The following is a 16,250-nucleotide window of genomic DNA, read 5'->3' on the forward strand; positions in this document are numbered from 1 at the left end:
CTCACATCTTGTGTGGGAAAGATGGCTGAAAAAATGGTAAATGAGCGTCTGGTTTGGTACCTTGAGAGTGCCCGTCTTATAGCTCCAGAACAGGCTGGTTTCAGGGCTGGAATGTCCGCTATAGACCAAGTCAACATCTTTGTGCAGAGCGTAGCAGATGGATTCCAAAGGACCGAAAGCACATACGCAGTCTTCATTGACTTAAAACAGGCATATGATAAAGTATGGCGGCCTGGTTTGCTTCATAAGATAAGAGCCGTGGGGGTGCGGAGACAGATATATTACTGGATTAGAGACTTCCTACAAGAGCGTACAATAAGAACAAGGATGTACGGAGAAGTCTCAGGGGAAATGACCCTCGAGCACGGCCTCCCCCAGGGCTCCGTCCTGTCATGCGCCCTTTTCACGGCCTTCATAAATGACCTACCGGCTCAGCTAAAATGCCAAAAGCTGCTATATGCTGATGATATTGTCCTTTGGAAATCCGGAAGGAGCGCATCCTCTATACAAAAAGTGCTACAGGAGGACCTCCATACGCTCTGCTCATACACACAAAAATGGAGGCTAGAAATAAACACCTCCAAGACGGTCTATTCTCTGTTCACGCTCGGGACTGGCATTCTCGGGCAACCTTTCCAGCTCTCCCTCAACGGAGTGGCTCTCAGCATGGAAAAGCTACCCAAGTACCTTGGTGTAACTTTAGATCGCAAACTAAAAATGTGTGAGCACATCCAGGATGTTGTAAGAAAGGCCTCAGGGAAACTTTGCATTGTGCGGAAGCTGGCATCCACGAAGTGGGGAGCCAGAGCAGACATGCTCCGATCCCTGTATTTAGGAGCAGTCCGATCACAGATAGACTACAGCCTACCTGTGCAAATTTATGGCTCTAGGACTGCTCTTGAACAACTTGATAAAATACAGTCCCAAGCACTAAGATTTGTCTGTGGAACCTTTAGGACAAGTCCAGTGAATGCGGCTGAAATAATGGCTAATATAGCTCCACTAACCCTTAGGAGGGAAAGGTCAGTACTGACCTGCTATGAGCGGTATAAAAGGCTGGATGAATACCTCCCAGCTAGAAAACTAGTGGATGGTTGGAGATGCAGAAGACGTATCCAGATGCAGTCTTTTATGCATCATGCCACTAGACTATCTGATGAAGCTGGCCTCTCTACCAACAGACAAAACATTCAACGCTTTCATCCCCTTCCCCCTTGGTGTCGCCCAACAACCCCAGACATACGCTTGAAATTAGTAGACCCTAATGCCACTCAGCAAAGCCGTTCATCTAACGACCTTCAAATCCTAGCTCTGGAGACCATTAATACCTTCAAGCCCAGTGCTATTTTTGCATACACTGATGGATCGGCATCAATAGATTCTGGAAGAGCAGGCTATGGAGCCTACATCGACTTTCTTGGCTCTCACACAGTCAAAATCTTTGGACCATGTGGTAGTGTTTGCAGTTTTGATGCGGAGACCATGGCAGTCTGTGAAGCCTTAAAAGTCATTGACTCTCAACTCGGCGAGGGACATTTGAGGGCAACACAGATTGTTGTGGTCACTGACTCAAAATCTGTACTACATGCTTTGCAAAGCCCCGGACCATGGCCCCCCAATATCAACACTGTCATCATGGCTTCACATAACATCAAACAACGCTATGGCACCCCTGTAATAATGCAGTGGGTACCGAGTCACATAGGTGTGACTGGCAACACAATCGCAGACTCTTTGGCCCACCAGGGAGGGCAAATTCCACCCACTGATCAGGCTGTAAGCTTTCATCAAGCCCTGGCTATAATACAAAAAAACAGAAATGGAAAAGTGGTTTGAGTGCTGGGACAAGTCCCAAAAAGCCCGTGGAGTCTGGGAGCGCATGAGGCGCCCTGACCGCACTTCCCCGTGGTGGAGGCTGTCCAGGCCTGAGCAAGCTATTATAGCACAGTGCAGGACAGGCCACTGTCCTGTTGGCTCATATTTCTCGCGGCTATGGCCAAATTTCGATTCACGGTGCCCTCGCTGCGGGGAAGAAGAGGAAACCGTGCCTCATATTCTGTTTGACTGCCCCAGACTTGCTGATCTCCGTCTCGACAGGTCTGGGAAACCCAAAATTCTCGACCTGTATGGCGACATTCATGCACTACGCAAGACAGCAGGGTTTCTGTCCAGGGCTTTTGCAAGAGAGGATTTGAGCCTCTCAAGCCCTCACTCTAATGGAGTTTGATGATGATGATGATAATTAAAAATAAACAAAAAGAAAACTTACTTTTTCTTTACAAATCGCAGAAAGTAGAACTTTCAACTTCATACCCATATTGAGCTATGAATAAGTTGGGTGGTTTGCAATATCGCGGCTGTGTGTGTTTTAAAGTAAAGTTAATTTCTATTAAAGAGCTAATTGTCACCCCTATTTTTTTTCTGCGTTATATCAATGTTTTCTAACTTAACCTCTCTCATCCCTCTTTTTCGTTAACTGTATATGGAGTCATCAAAAGACGGGGGAGGGAAGGAGCAAAAACAAATGTGAGTGCCATCAAACGTCCATGCCAACCAGCAAAATGATTAGGCCAAACACAACCTCGAAGACATCAAAGCAATGTTGTCCATGCCGCTCGTGCATAGCAAAAAGTACAGTCTAACATTTTGCAAAAAAATAATACTTACAGTGTATAGTGTACATTTTTTATATTCTTGTTGAATTTCAAACAAAATTAATTGTAATAAAAAAAAAAAAAAAAACACAAGAAAACGTGTTCGCCATCTGTGTCTTGCTCTGTCACTTTTATTTTTAAGCTGCCTCCATTAAAATTTTTTTTTCTTTGGTCACGACCAGACCGGCCCAATTTGGCACCGGCCCACCGGGCATTTGCCCGTTTGCCCATATAGCCAGTCCACCCTTAAGTACAACACTCAGTTACATTTACTTTCCCCAACGTATGTCAGGTATTCATTAGAATTTAGTGAACTCAAGGACGCACTAAGAACTCAGAAGTTCAAATTAAATTAAATAGGCAATCAGAAAATATAAAAAAAGACAAAGAAAAAAAAAATTATAAAATTGTGCATTGATAAAAACAATTTTTAATAATTTAATGACTAATATCAATGTGTTTGTCCTTTTTTCTCTTCTTTTTAGCCTTTTTACACTTTTTGTGAATTTCAATGTCCATTGGAATAGACTCTGCATTTGTCTTGTCTTCTGATTCATCTGGGGTTATTTCTGTTTTTTTTGTTGACTTCTGCAACTTAGATAAACGTTCATTTTCTTTTAGGATATCTTCTTGTGAGAATACACAAGCCTTGATTTTATCATCCTCTGAGCTTGAACTGAGAAAAATGAATGAGGCACACACATTAGATAAATACAGTACATAAATAACATAACATGTCTGCCAGGACTAAAGCATATAACTGACTAGATTCTTATAAGTCAACAACATGAAATACATTAATATTTAGTACAGGGGATTTATTTGAGATATAACAAATGAGAAAAAGAGGCACTGTATAGTGCCACTTGGAGAGCAAGCATAAAGGAAGTGTCCTGGATTGCAGATGGCTTACACACCAGAAGTAGAAAAAAGGGTGAGTACAGAAGCCCAACCTGTGAACGCAGTGTGTATCAAGGATTGGAGAAGTTGCAAAGGATAACATGGTCTCTCTTGAGAAGTAAAATGCCACAGCCAACATATATATTGTCCATATGGACAATAAAGATTATTATTATTATTATTATTATATATATATATATATAAATATATTGTAAAGCATTGTTAGGCATCCAGTCTGCGTTAGGTATTTTTATAGTGGTATGAGGGTTGCATAGACCAAATGCATCAATCTGTCATGCATGTTAATAAGTGACTTAAAATCTGGCAAATAGTTGTTTTTTCCTGGCTGATTCAGGTAATCCGTTCCATGCTCTAACAGCACTCTAAATAATTAATCAATAAATAGATAAAAGTGTTAAGTTTTTCCTACCTGTCAGAGCTGGAACTTATTGGATGTTTTTTACGTTTCTCAGCCTTACTTGTATCCAAATCCGACTTCACAATGTCTGCACTTTCAGGGGAGCAGCATCGCATTGTGGAGTTTGAAAAAAGTTGAATACCTTAAAAAAAATGTATACCATTTGCTTTTCAATTCTCAAGAGTGACAAGACTATATCTATAGATTAATTAAGCTTCAAGGGCCTCCTTCAGTCCCAAACGACTATGGATCCTCTCATAGAAATGAGAAGAATGCCTGGGCATTAGCTGGAAAGGTGCTTCAAGGGCCTCCTTTAGTCCCAAAAGACTATGGATCCTCTCATAGAAATGAGAAGAATGCCTGGGCATTAGCTGGAAAGGTGTTGTCCACACAACAGTTCCCCCCTCTCCACGCTGCTAATGTGTCTAAAGGAATGGCTAGTGCAGGGTTGATGGACATAAATTCAAGGCTGCAGAGGTTTAAATTCAGAGTTTTTATATATATATAATTAATATTATAGAATGTTTTTCATATTTGGTATATATGATGCTTTTATAATATATATAATTTATTTTTTTATTTTAACTGAATATCACATTTTCTCGACTTTCGTAATCTCATAAGCCTGTTTCTTTGTATCAGACATCAATAACCTGTGCCATACATACCTGACTAGGCAATGCATAATGACATGAAAGAAATACTTAAATTGAGCTACACTGATCTAACACTATAAAATTTCAAACAATGACAACCATTTTTGTTTGATTATTCATCCACATTTAACTAGAAACTCTAGTTTGGTACACTGGTTGCTTGTTGAAATGTAAATTCATGCTCCATGAAACAAAGTTTAGTAAAGTTGATCCTAAGGTATCCTAAAAGTATTTAACCATTAATGTTATATAGTTGAAGTTACCTTTAGGAATAGTTTTACTCTGTTTGCTACATTTCCAAATATTCTCTGATAACAAATCTTTCAATTTTCTATAGAAATAAAAATTCATTCTCAAGACTAATTATTGGTATTCTTAAGAATTCATCTAATAATTTAAATTAGCAATAAGTATATAATGTATATTGTCCTGCTGGTTTTTGGGATACCTGAAAACAAGCAATTTGAACCTTAATAATTTTTTTCTAATTTGCTAGATAAAATAATAATATAAACATTTTTTCCTACAGACCAATGTGCTGAAAAAAACAAACATTCTAAAAATACAACAACCATGTGGACAGCAAAGAAGCACTAATTACCATTCGATAGCTGCACTGGATCTGACACTTATTCCACATGGGAAACAACCACATGCTAAAGGCAATTTTCCCTGGTGAGCTTAAAGGAGGATGGCATAAGAGAGGGGCCTTTTGTAAGTGCTATAAATATCAACTCAGGAGACATTTTGCCCTCACTGGCATAGAGGAAAGTAGCTAGCAGCAGATGGCCTCTGAAAGAGACAATTGGAGAGCTTTCACAAAGGCTGCAGGACAAACATTTTAGACTCAAAGAAAAGCCATTATTGAAGACAGGCACAGAATAAAGGAAAGAAAACTTAAATAGAGCACCAGCAGACAATGGCTTTGTATGCACAAAATGGGGGAAAAAATGGAGGTTGCAACTGGGTCTGCATAGTCACAAGAAACACTACATGCATCCTAAATCTTCGGAATCAAAGACATTGCCGTTATAATTATTTTATTGCTTTTTTATAGTGAATAAACAGTACCGGTAGATTGTATACAGTATATAGTATCATAAATTGCATGCTCAGTGCACTTTGGTGCAATGTATTTTGTGGAATTGTAAGGAAAAAGGGTACCTGGAATGTTTCCATACAGCCATTTAGTACTTAGCAAAAACACAACTCAGCTCAAGGTAAATCACAATTTAAAAATTTGTGTCCAAAAATTTAAAGGGGTTTAAAAATTGAATTAGAATTTGCAAAATATCAACAAAAAAAAAATATTAAAAAATCCCCTAATGATTAAATAAGCAAAAGAAAAGTTGTGAAATATCATCACTTACTTATCAAGCATAATTGACAGCTGTTTTGAGACATGAGCACGAAAGCCAGGTGTTGTGTTCAAAACATTTTCACAGCCTTGGTCTGTGTCACCGAGTTGTTTTATATAGTATGAATGTGGCTGTGGTTATCAATGTAGGCGTGGTGGTGACATTGGGTTCTTGTTACAAATCACAGAATAATGAAATGACGCTGGGTGTAGCAGACACAATAAGTTTAATATAACACCACATAGTGAATACACCATACAATTCGACCCAGGAATGGTCAGTATTAATCCAACAGTAATATACGAATATCACAACTTAGTACTTATTCTATAACCAACTACTTTAAACATCTAACTCTACTGCTTATATCTTAAGTGACTCAATACAAGTGCTTGCTACAAGATCTCTATGTGGACTGACTGCCTTTAACTCTCTGGTTCACCTAAGGTCAAAAGTGTTCACCTTAGTGCCACATGGGTTGTGAATAAGATTCACAATATGGAATTAACATACACAATACAGAATTAGGGTTTCTACTCTATGGCACCAACTTTGAGGTGGTGACATTACCTATCACCCCCCTTTTGAAAAAAATTTTGAAGAAATTTTTTTCAGCTTGACGACATAATTATCATAAGTAGGATCAATTGGAATTCTTGGGGTCTATGAAATGTACAATTGCAGAGTTCAAATAGAACTACAAACTTGCAATAAAATATATAATATGACGGTGTTACACAAAATATTTGCTGAATCAAAAAAAAATTCATACAAGGGCAAAATTCTCTAATTCATCATATTCTTGTAAGGCAATTCAAATAATTCTCTGAGTCAAATACTTAACATCCCAAATAATTCTTTACATGTAGTTCTAATATATACATCAATATTCAAATGTGTTCAATATTTACAAGTCTTTTTCATAATAATATGTGCAAAGTGTGACGAAAATTTCAATGACAATCTCCTATGTCACAATGTGAAAAATTAATACAAGTTTTTATTCACAATATCTATTTATAAAAAATCTTTGACACTATAGAAATGTTAGAAGTCTGTTTTTTTTTTTTTAACACCAATAGTACAATATGTACAAATCATGTAGAAAATGTTACAAGTAAGTCTCAATATGTAAGTGATAAGTATAGAAAAATTCAATATATGTGTCAAAATTCAAGATCAAATTGATTAATGATCATTGTTACAAATTCAATGTATCTGTTTACTTCAATATGAGGTTTGATATCTCCATAAAAAATTGTTGTGCATTAATATTACACAAGTAAATATGTATAATTCAAGTATCAAAATATTGGATCAAAAGTATGAACATCAAATCAAAATAAATATCTTTCATAGTGCTTGTTGCATGCACCTTATGTTTCAATTAAGTATTTCTCCATATGACAGTTCAAATAATTTGTAGCTAGTAATGGCAAAAGTTTAATGTTACATTATGTTTATCAAATAATTATTGTGTACAAAGTTCAAAAAAAAATCTTTGTCGAAAAACTTCAACTGAGAAAATGTGTCAGTTGTGATACAATCTTTGAGGTTACATTAATTTGTTCAAGCATATACATACAAGCATAACATCATAATGGTTTAGTTGTATTTATTTTAATCTGTTGTGAAAAAAATGCAAGTCCAATTTAAAAAATAATATCAAGTGTCTCTTTCAGTACTTGAAATATCAAAAAGTTTGTACAACAATCTTCTTGTTTACATCAATGATTGTTACAAAAAAATATAGTCCATAAGAATAGTTTGACAAAAATGTTTTCAAAAAAATACAAGTGTATGTCAATATTTAATTACACTAATTGACGTTAAATAAATAAGTTACATTATGAATCAATCTCCTTTTTCAATAGTATTGAAAAATGTGACTAAGTTATATAATTGTGATAAATGACATAGTAAAAAAATTCCAATCTTGTTTACAATAGCTGTGGAAAAAAGTTTTTTGTCCAAGTTGTTCTCAATACAATGAGAAAAAATAATGTTTACATTGCATGGAAAAAAATTAAGCTAGGTACTGAATAAGTTGGGAAAAAATTCAATGTTTGTTTACATTGTTGAGTACAAAAATGTTATTCTTGTTGACAAAAGAATGTGAAAAAATTGTTGGTTACAATGTAGTAATCAAATTCCAAAGTTTGTTTACAAATAGAGTTTTTTTTTAAAAAATGAAGTCTTAGTTCTAGTTCAATGTTTACAAATAGTACTCAATGTTTACAAAATAATGCTCAATATTTACAACATAATGCTCAATGTTTACCAGATGCGATGTATTAAGTCAACAACACTGATATTAATTGTGAGTCCCTTAATTGGTGTTCCATATATTTTATGTAATAACTCTTTGTAATGGCCAAAGTTTTTTATTTGTACCCACATTGACTCTCCAAGTTCTGGATGTTTCCAAACTTTTTTATATCCAAAATCACAAGTTATATCTTGTACTATTTGAAAAATTTCTTTCTGAAAATCAGAATCAGACAGGTCATAAAACCATATTGTTTTATGTATTACTGGCTTTTGATGCACTTTAACTTTTGGATAAGATCCAATAATTACTGGACTGATAGTATTTTCAAGTACTACAACTTTTATTTTCCCTTTTATAAATGGTGATTTGATTTCAGCAATGGCAGTTTTACATTCTATCTTTCTAGAGTTCGGTAAGGTTACAATGGCTATATCATTCAAATAATCTTCTTTTTCTACTAAATTGGGCTCTACAAAAGTGATTGTGGATTCTTCATCAACTATGCATACAACATCCTGATAATTGACTTCTAGATCATATACTTCTATCTGTTTGCTGTTTTTAAATGTCAAGGCTAATATTTCTTCTGTTATTATTACTTTAGGTGAGCTAGTGTTAATGTCATTTTGTATTTCTTGTTTTTCAGCTTTATCTTTATCATCTATTTGTATTTCATCTGTTTGTATTTCACTATCATTTGTTTGTGTGTTAATTGTTTGGCAATCTTTATTTAGTTTAGATGCTTCTGTTAACAAATGAGTTTGACATTCTACATCTATTTTATTTGCATTTGTAATTGACTGATTATCTTTAGTTGCTTCATGTATACTGACATTGTTGTAATCATGTGAATTAGTAGTTGATGCTAACTCAATGTTTTCTTGATTCACACTATTAGCCCATTTTACTAAGGCTTCTTCTGATAGTTCAACTATATTCTCTATGTTCCCTATAATTAGTTCTTCAGCTGGGTTGTTCATTACTATGGCTTTGTATTGACCAGTGAACCATGGTGATTCAATGAAAACTAATGCTGTTTCACATTCTTCCCATAAGTCTTTATTTGCATAAGTCAGAGTGACCTTGTCTTTTAGGATCTGTTCAGGTTTTACTAGTGATTTCTTCACAATGATTGAGGTGCAGCCGCTGTCACGTAATGCATATACCTTAATGCCATCCACATAGGCAGGATACACTTTTAATTTGGCTACCTTTGTCTGTATATATGCTACTGTTTCATATTCTATTGGTCTTTCAGTTGCTACAGCTGCTATGTTTTGTCTGGTATGATTGTTATTGTGGTAAGTATGTTGTCTATCTTGAAATTGGTCTCTTCTATACATTCTGTTGTTTTGCCATCTTCTGTTTGTTTGATGTGATCTACTGTTAGTTGGACTGTAGCTTTGCCATGTTCTTCTGTTATATTGTTGTTGATAGGATCTATTATAGTTAGGACTGAAGCTCTGGAAAGTTCTGTTATCTCTTCCATATTTATGGTTTCTATTTACATATTGCTGTTTTTCTGATGCCATTCTCTTTCTGCACTCTGCTTTGGTGTGACCCAATATGCCACAGAAAAAACATTGTATGCTCTTGGCATATTTAAATTTATTTGTAGTTCTTGGATGGTTTTCTGTCACTGTTGCAGCTACATTGTATAATTCCCTTTTGTCAATGGTGATGTTTGGGTGGGAGTCCTTGTATGTTGTTAAGTTTGATATCAATTCAGCTTCATTTTTTATTTTTCTCTCCTTCAGGAATGAGAATGCTGCATCTGTAACATTAATTAGCACATTCTCAATGAGAAAGAAATCTAAGATCTGTTTGGGGTCATCTAAGTTACAGTTTGCGAGTTGTAGCCACTTTGTCATGTTCTGGCGCATGTCATGTATTGTTCTTTTTAAATCTGCATTCTTGGCTAGTTTTATTTCCCTAAAAAGTTTTCGATAGTGCTCCTCTGTTTTGCCAAAATGTTCAATTAGTCTTTGTTTTACTGTGTTGTAGTCTTTTCTTTGCTCCATAGTTAGTGTGTCGATGATGTTTAGTGGTTCACCTCTTAGGTTAGCTAGCAGTTGTTGAGCCATTTGTGCACTATTCATATTTGCTGTTTGACAGATGTATTCAAATTGAATAATGAAATTTTCCAATGTGTCTTCTTTTGGATCAAAGTTCCTAAATTTGCTATGATACTGATGATGAGATGAAGTTTGACTTGCTGAATTGTCTTTATTTTCTTTTGCTAGTTTTGCCATTTTTTCTTCATGTTCTTTTAATTTTATTTCATGCTGGCGTTCTTTTTCTTTCTCTAAGTTTTCTTGTTCTTTCTCTCTCAGTCTTCTTTCATGTAGCCTTTCTTCCCGTTGCTTGTCTTTTTCTACTCTAATTCTATCTATTTCAATTTTAATGAATGCAGCTCTATCATCTTCTTTTAACTTTAGTTTATCCACTATCTCTATTAGTTTTTCATACTCAGCCATTTTCAAAGATTCAAATTAGTAATATAGTTTATTAATAGATATGTGTACACAAAAAGGTAGTTGTAAATGAATATTGTACAATAAATACTTATTATTGCTCAAATAGTAATTACAGGTAATAGTAGATATATATTTTGTGCGAAACAATTGAGGTTATGAGGTATCTTAAGTTATTCTTGGTACTTTGTCTAGTTCGTAATGTAATACTTTACTGATCAATTATGTGATTATGTATTTTTAGTATCTCCACTTGCAATGTAAAAGTTTATTGCAACAAGTAATTCACAATTATGTGAGCATTATTAGTCTGATAAATAGTGATCAATGTATCAATAGCATCAAAATAGTTCAATGTTTTTTGTTTGGTGTAATGCACAAATTGTAAGACAAATTTCCTTACGGATAATAAAGATTATTATTATTATTATTATTATTATTATATACAATCAATCTTGTCACAATCTCAAATCAAAATATATCCCATAGTGTATCAAGTGTGTAGTGTAGTGTTGATAATAATAAAAAATAGGTTGAAATAAGAAGTAAAATAAATATATATATATTAATAAGTAATTAGACAAACATAAATACACTATAGATACTAAACAGTCTGCTTTAAAGAGACATTACAAGATAGTAGAAATAGTAGACAAAAGAATTACAATGAGAAATAACAATGACGCAAAAAGAAAATTCAACAGATGTAAACAAGACAATACAATACAAGAGTTTAACAATATGATAGATACTTGACGAAATACAAACTTAACTAATACAGCTATACGATCAAGTATTTACTTTATCTAAAGAGTCCCTACCAATACCTGGATGCTTACTTGAAAAAAAATATAAATGCTCAGACTCAATAGATAATTAAATTTAGTCCCTAAAGTCAAATGTATATATAAATACAAATGTAAACAATGAAAAAAATTGTGGTGTAGTTCAGAGAGAACTAATCAATATTCATTAATACTAAAGGGTAATTAAAGTTACTTCCCTTAAATATTCACTTGATGCTTGACTTGTACATAAAGTTCCGGTGATGCTCCACATAAAATATGTCCACGGTACAGTTCATATGTAATCCACTTTCTAAATCCGCAGCACAACGGTACAGTTCATAAGTAATCCACTTGTTAAATCCACAGCACAATAGTACAGTTCATAAGTAATCCACTTGTTAAATCCACAGTACAATGTTACATTTCATAAGTAATCCACTTGTTAAATCCACAGTACAATGTTACAGTTCATAAGTAATCCAATAAATACTTCATATGTTTGACAGATAATCCATTAAACAATTCATATAGTTGACAAGTAATCCAATAAATAATTCATGTGCTTGATAGGTAATCCACTGTTTCGTACAGTTGCTGAAACAAATATAAATAACTAAAAATGACCATAAGTAGTGACGACAAGAGAGGTCTAAGAGTGAGAGCGCTCTCTTATTAAATGTGCTGTTAGACAGCGACAATAGGAGTGTGTCATTAGAATTATGACGAGCACTCGATGTAGATGATTCTTGAATATGTCAGCTACTTCGACTGACCATATATCAGCTGTCTTCAAACGATGACTTGAATGACTTGTAGTACTAGATTTTCACCCACACCGGTTGTAGTATCACGGTTGTCTAGTTTCACCCACACAGGTTGTAAGATCAGGTTGTCTCAGCATATCATGTTTGATCTCTTTCGCTTAGGATGTTAAAGTAACTTTGAACAATGCTGTGCTCCTAAAGCTATCTCAACTGGTGTAAAAGTACAACCACATAAATCAGGCTTCCAGATAAATGACACTTAGGACAGTAGTCAACTGGAAAAGTTGAAAATACAGCTCAGACAGGAACAGTTCAAATTGTTCATTTCATCACAGATGAAAAAAATAGCTCGCTAACGGTAACTGTGTCATGGCAGGTCAATATGACATGTAGTAGTAGGTCTAGATACCAAGTGTGTAGTCAAAAAATTTAATAAAAACTGGATTAGTTGCAATTCATGTAAAGTTCAATCTTGAAGTACAAGTTAAAATAGTAGGCACAGTTAACTTTCGATTTCAGCTCTGTTTTCTGTTAGAGTGTTAGACTAGCTGAAGATAATAATAATGAATAATGTCACTCTTGGATCACGTGAATCTCACTTGAAAAATTGTGTGCTGGTCTCAATAAATGTAGATCTAGGTCATCTCTATAATGTTGAATGTGTCGCTGAACAACCAAATGAGAAAAATAGTAGAGTCTATAATAATCAGGTCTTAGCTTTCTTGCTCGTTGAGTGGCGTCATGTGTAAACAAATATTTTTTAGAGTTACTTTTCATGTGTTAACTAAATAGTTCCCTTGCCAACTTCAAAAATATCCGTATAAATGTTACTGTAAGTAACTGTAGTATTAAAATACTTCTGACAGCAATAGGAAAAAATTCTTGACTTGTTCCTCTGGTGCTCATAAATCCTTTAAGTTAGTAGATCTGACACTTCTGATATCATAAAATATCGTTTGCTGACACTTCTGACACTATTCTGACACCAAAGATGTCATTTTCTGACAATAAATGACTTGCACTTTGGACACTTCTGACACCAAGAATGTCACCGAGTTGTTTTATATAGTATGAATGTGGCTGTGGTTATCAATGTAGGCGTGGTGGTGACATTGGGTTCTTGTTACAAATCACAGAATAATGAAATGACGCTGGGTGTAGCAGACACAATAAGTTTAATATAACACCACATAGTGAATACACCATACAATTCGACCCAGGAATGGTCAGTATTAATCCAACAGTAATATACGAATATCACAACTTAGTACTTATTCTATAACCAACTACTTTAAACATCTAACTCTACTGCTTATATCTTAAGTGACTCAATACAAGTGCTTGCTACAAGATCTCTATGTGGACTGACTGCCTTTAACTCTCTGGTTCACCTAAGGTCAAAAGTGTTCACCTTAGTGCCACATGGGTTGTGAATAAGATTCACAATATGGAATTAACATACACAATACAGAATTAGGGTTTCTACTCTATGGCACCAACTTTGAGGTGGTGACAGTCTGCATTATTATCTTGATGCCTGTTAATTGTTTGACAATAGGTTACAAACTCAATCAAATAACAAAATTAATCAATCCCTGATTTACTTTTTAGTCTTTATTTAGATTTTATTGTAAACTATATTTAACTAATGCCAAGAAATATGTAAATATATGACCTCCTTTAGTTGTGAATATTGATCGTCTCATAGAAATGAGATGAATGTCTGAACATTAACTATGGTCAGAATGATGTTGCCCAAACAACAGTTCCTCCCCTCCTCAAAGTTGATGTATGCCAAGATAAAAGATACTTAAGCAGTCAATGAGAGAAATCATAATTATGAAAATTCCACATTAATACATTGCTCTTCAAGTTGGCTATTAAAGAAGATGCTACCCACCAGATTCACTTTTTTTTTTTTTTTTTTACCTTTACCTATCCCTTAGTCGGTTGTACCGTTGGGGCACCAAGCAAGACTCGTTGACTGTCTTTCTCAATTCATCCCTGTCTTTTGCCTTGTTTAGAACCTCTTTCAATGGCAAGCCCATCCATTCTTTTATGTTGTCCTCCAATCGCTTTCTGTGTCTGCCTCTTCTTCTTTTTCTTGGTACTGTTACCTGAAGGAAGATCTTTGCGAGCCCCTTGGATCTTGTAATAAGGCCATATAATTTAATTTACTTAAGTTAGCAGGTCATCATGGGGTCCAATCGCTGCAGTAACCCTATCTCTAATCTCTTGGTTTGTGATGCGGTCTTTGAACATGATACCTAGGATCCTTCTTTAGCATCTCAATTCCATTGCTAGGATCCTCCTCTCTAGCTCTGCAGTCAGCGTCCAAGACTCACAAGCATATAAAAATGTGGCCATGATGGCTTAGCCTTTGTCTTTCCATATTATTTTAAGTTTTAAGTTTTAGTTTAATTTTAAGTTTTCTACTGTGGACTGCTATTTGGCCAATAGTTGGGGTTTTGTTCCCTCATCTGAGACCATAGCTCCGAGGTATTTGAAGCTGCTAACATTAGACAGCTTTTCACCTCCAATACTGATGCCCCTTTTGTTTTTACAACTAGCTTGTTTCCATTTTATTTGAAATTGTCTAGTAGAGTTGTGCGTTGCACTTGGAAATCTAAGGCCAGCAAAAGCGAACAAAAGCTCCCTTCCACCAGCCTGAAGTGGGCAGCGAGTTCCTCCTTCCCACCACCCTGTCCGACGAGGGGTGAGACTCAGGGTTAAACTTAGAGTTTGGTTTTGCGTTCACTTCCAATGGACACGGACACTCCAGACTTGTGGACTAGAGACACGTCCGAAGGCTGCACCACTGGGACCCCCCGTCGTATTCATATACTATACCATGCTAACCATTCAAGACTCATTCCGTTTCAGACTGAGTTAAAAATGTAAAAGAAATAAAAGTATTAAAATGTATTACCTGATACTTCTTGTGTGTACTTTATTTGGCAGTTGAGATTTCTTTGTAGCACAAGATTCTCTACTAGAAGCTGAAAAATTAAGCAAATGAACTCTAACTCTTTTTGTTTTCTTCTAAAAGCAATTAAGTTATTGAATAATTGTCACCTTTTTAAAGTACACTTTGCATGCAATGTTTGAGTGAGAATGTTGCATGAATTCGCCTCTTTGCATTTTTGTAACATTTAACTTGTGTATTACAGGAAAATCTAGACATTAATATTAATGTCTTCCAAGGAAACTAGAGGAAATGGCAGAACTTGGGTCAATTCATTCTGTTTGGAATGTAATTATGATAATTATATTGTGTAAAGCCTGCAAGGAGTGACCATGGTCAGTTGAAATTGTAATCAAATTGCAATACGTAACTGTCATAACGGATGTCAGTATCTCATTTTAAATAGAAGGTCAAACACTCTTTACAACTGTGTACCAGTATTTTTTTTTGCTGCATTTTTACTTGGGAAATTTACTGCATTTTTTTGTGTGACTTCACATGTATTGTACTATATAGTGACATTTTACTCAGTCACAAAATGATATTCAGATAATCATATTCCATACTGAGATAGGGTAATATAGATTTCTGATTATCAGTACCAGCCCTTCCCTGAGTAAAAGTTTATGTCACTAGGCCACACATAACAAAGCTCTTGGTCGGACCACTTGCACCTCATACATACTAACTCATAATACATAGACAACCTAAATCAGAATGATCTACACTTCCAACAGATCTGCTTTGGCTTTGTTGTGACGTTTGTGTACCCGCTGCGGCGGCGGCAGTCTGAGCTGTAGCTAGATTTTGTATTATGCTTTCATCGCAGATTGCTGCACTGATTTTTTTCGACATTTCATCATCTTCGCTTTCATCTGAAGAAGACATAGCGTTTAGATTCCTAGAACGAACTCTATTCTAGGAAAATATGAATCTATAGATCTAGATCTATAATAATATTCTACTGTCTAGCATCGGTACTCCAATGAATGTAAACATAG

At 35.1% G+C, this 16,250-nt stretch overlaps 1 protein-coding gene across 1 annotated transcript; it reads right to left on the reverse strand.

Annotated features, from left to right (window-relative positions):
* Positions 1 to 3,061: 3,061 nt before the first annotated feature.
* LOC106070277 (protein CUSTOS-like) lies at positions 3,062 to 16,250 on the reverse strand. Its single transcript, XM_013230124.2, has 7 exons — positions 15,957 to 16,250; positions 15,214 to 15,283; positions 13,800 to 13,821; positions 5,999 to 6,078; positions 4,892 to 4,959; positions 3,985 to 4,114; positions 3,062 to 3,330 (listed from the first exon to the last, which is right to left on the reverse strand). The coding sequence occupies exons 1-7, from the start codon at positions 16,135 to 16,137 to the stop codon at positions 3,093 to 3,095; spliced, it is 789 nt and encodes a 262-aa protein (XP_013085578.2). The 5' UTR covers positions 16,138 to 16,250; the 3' UTR covers positions 3,062 to 3,092.

The sequence above is a fragment of the Biomphalaria glabrata genome, chromosome 12 (genome assembly GCF_947242115.1).
Source record: "Biomphalaria glabrata chromosome 12, xgBioGlab47.1, whole genome shotgun sequence".
Taxonomy (NCBI): Eukaryota; Metazoa; Mollusca; class Gastropoda; family Planorbidae; genus Biomphalaria; species Biomphalaria glabrata.

Excerpts from the sequence above, each read along its gene's own strand:
- LOC106070277 (XM_013230124.2), bottom strand. The coding sequence starts at position 16,137 with ATGTCTTCTTCAGATGAAAGCGAAGATGATGAAATGTCGAAAAAAATC. Across the intron at positions 13,822-15,213 it reads GTACACACAAGAAGTATCAG|GCATCAAGATAATAATGCAG; the intron begins GTAATACATTTT and ends AACAATTAACAG. Across the intron at positions 6,079-13,799 it reads ATCAAGATAATAATGCAGAC|CAAGGCTGTGAAAATGTTTT; the intron begins TGTCACCACCTC and ends GGTGACACAGAC.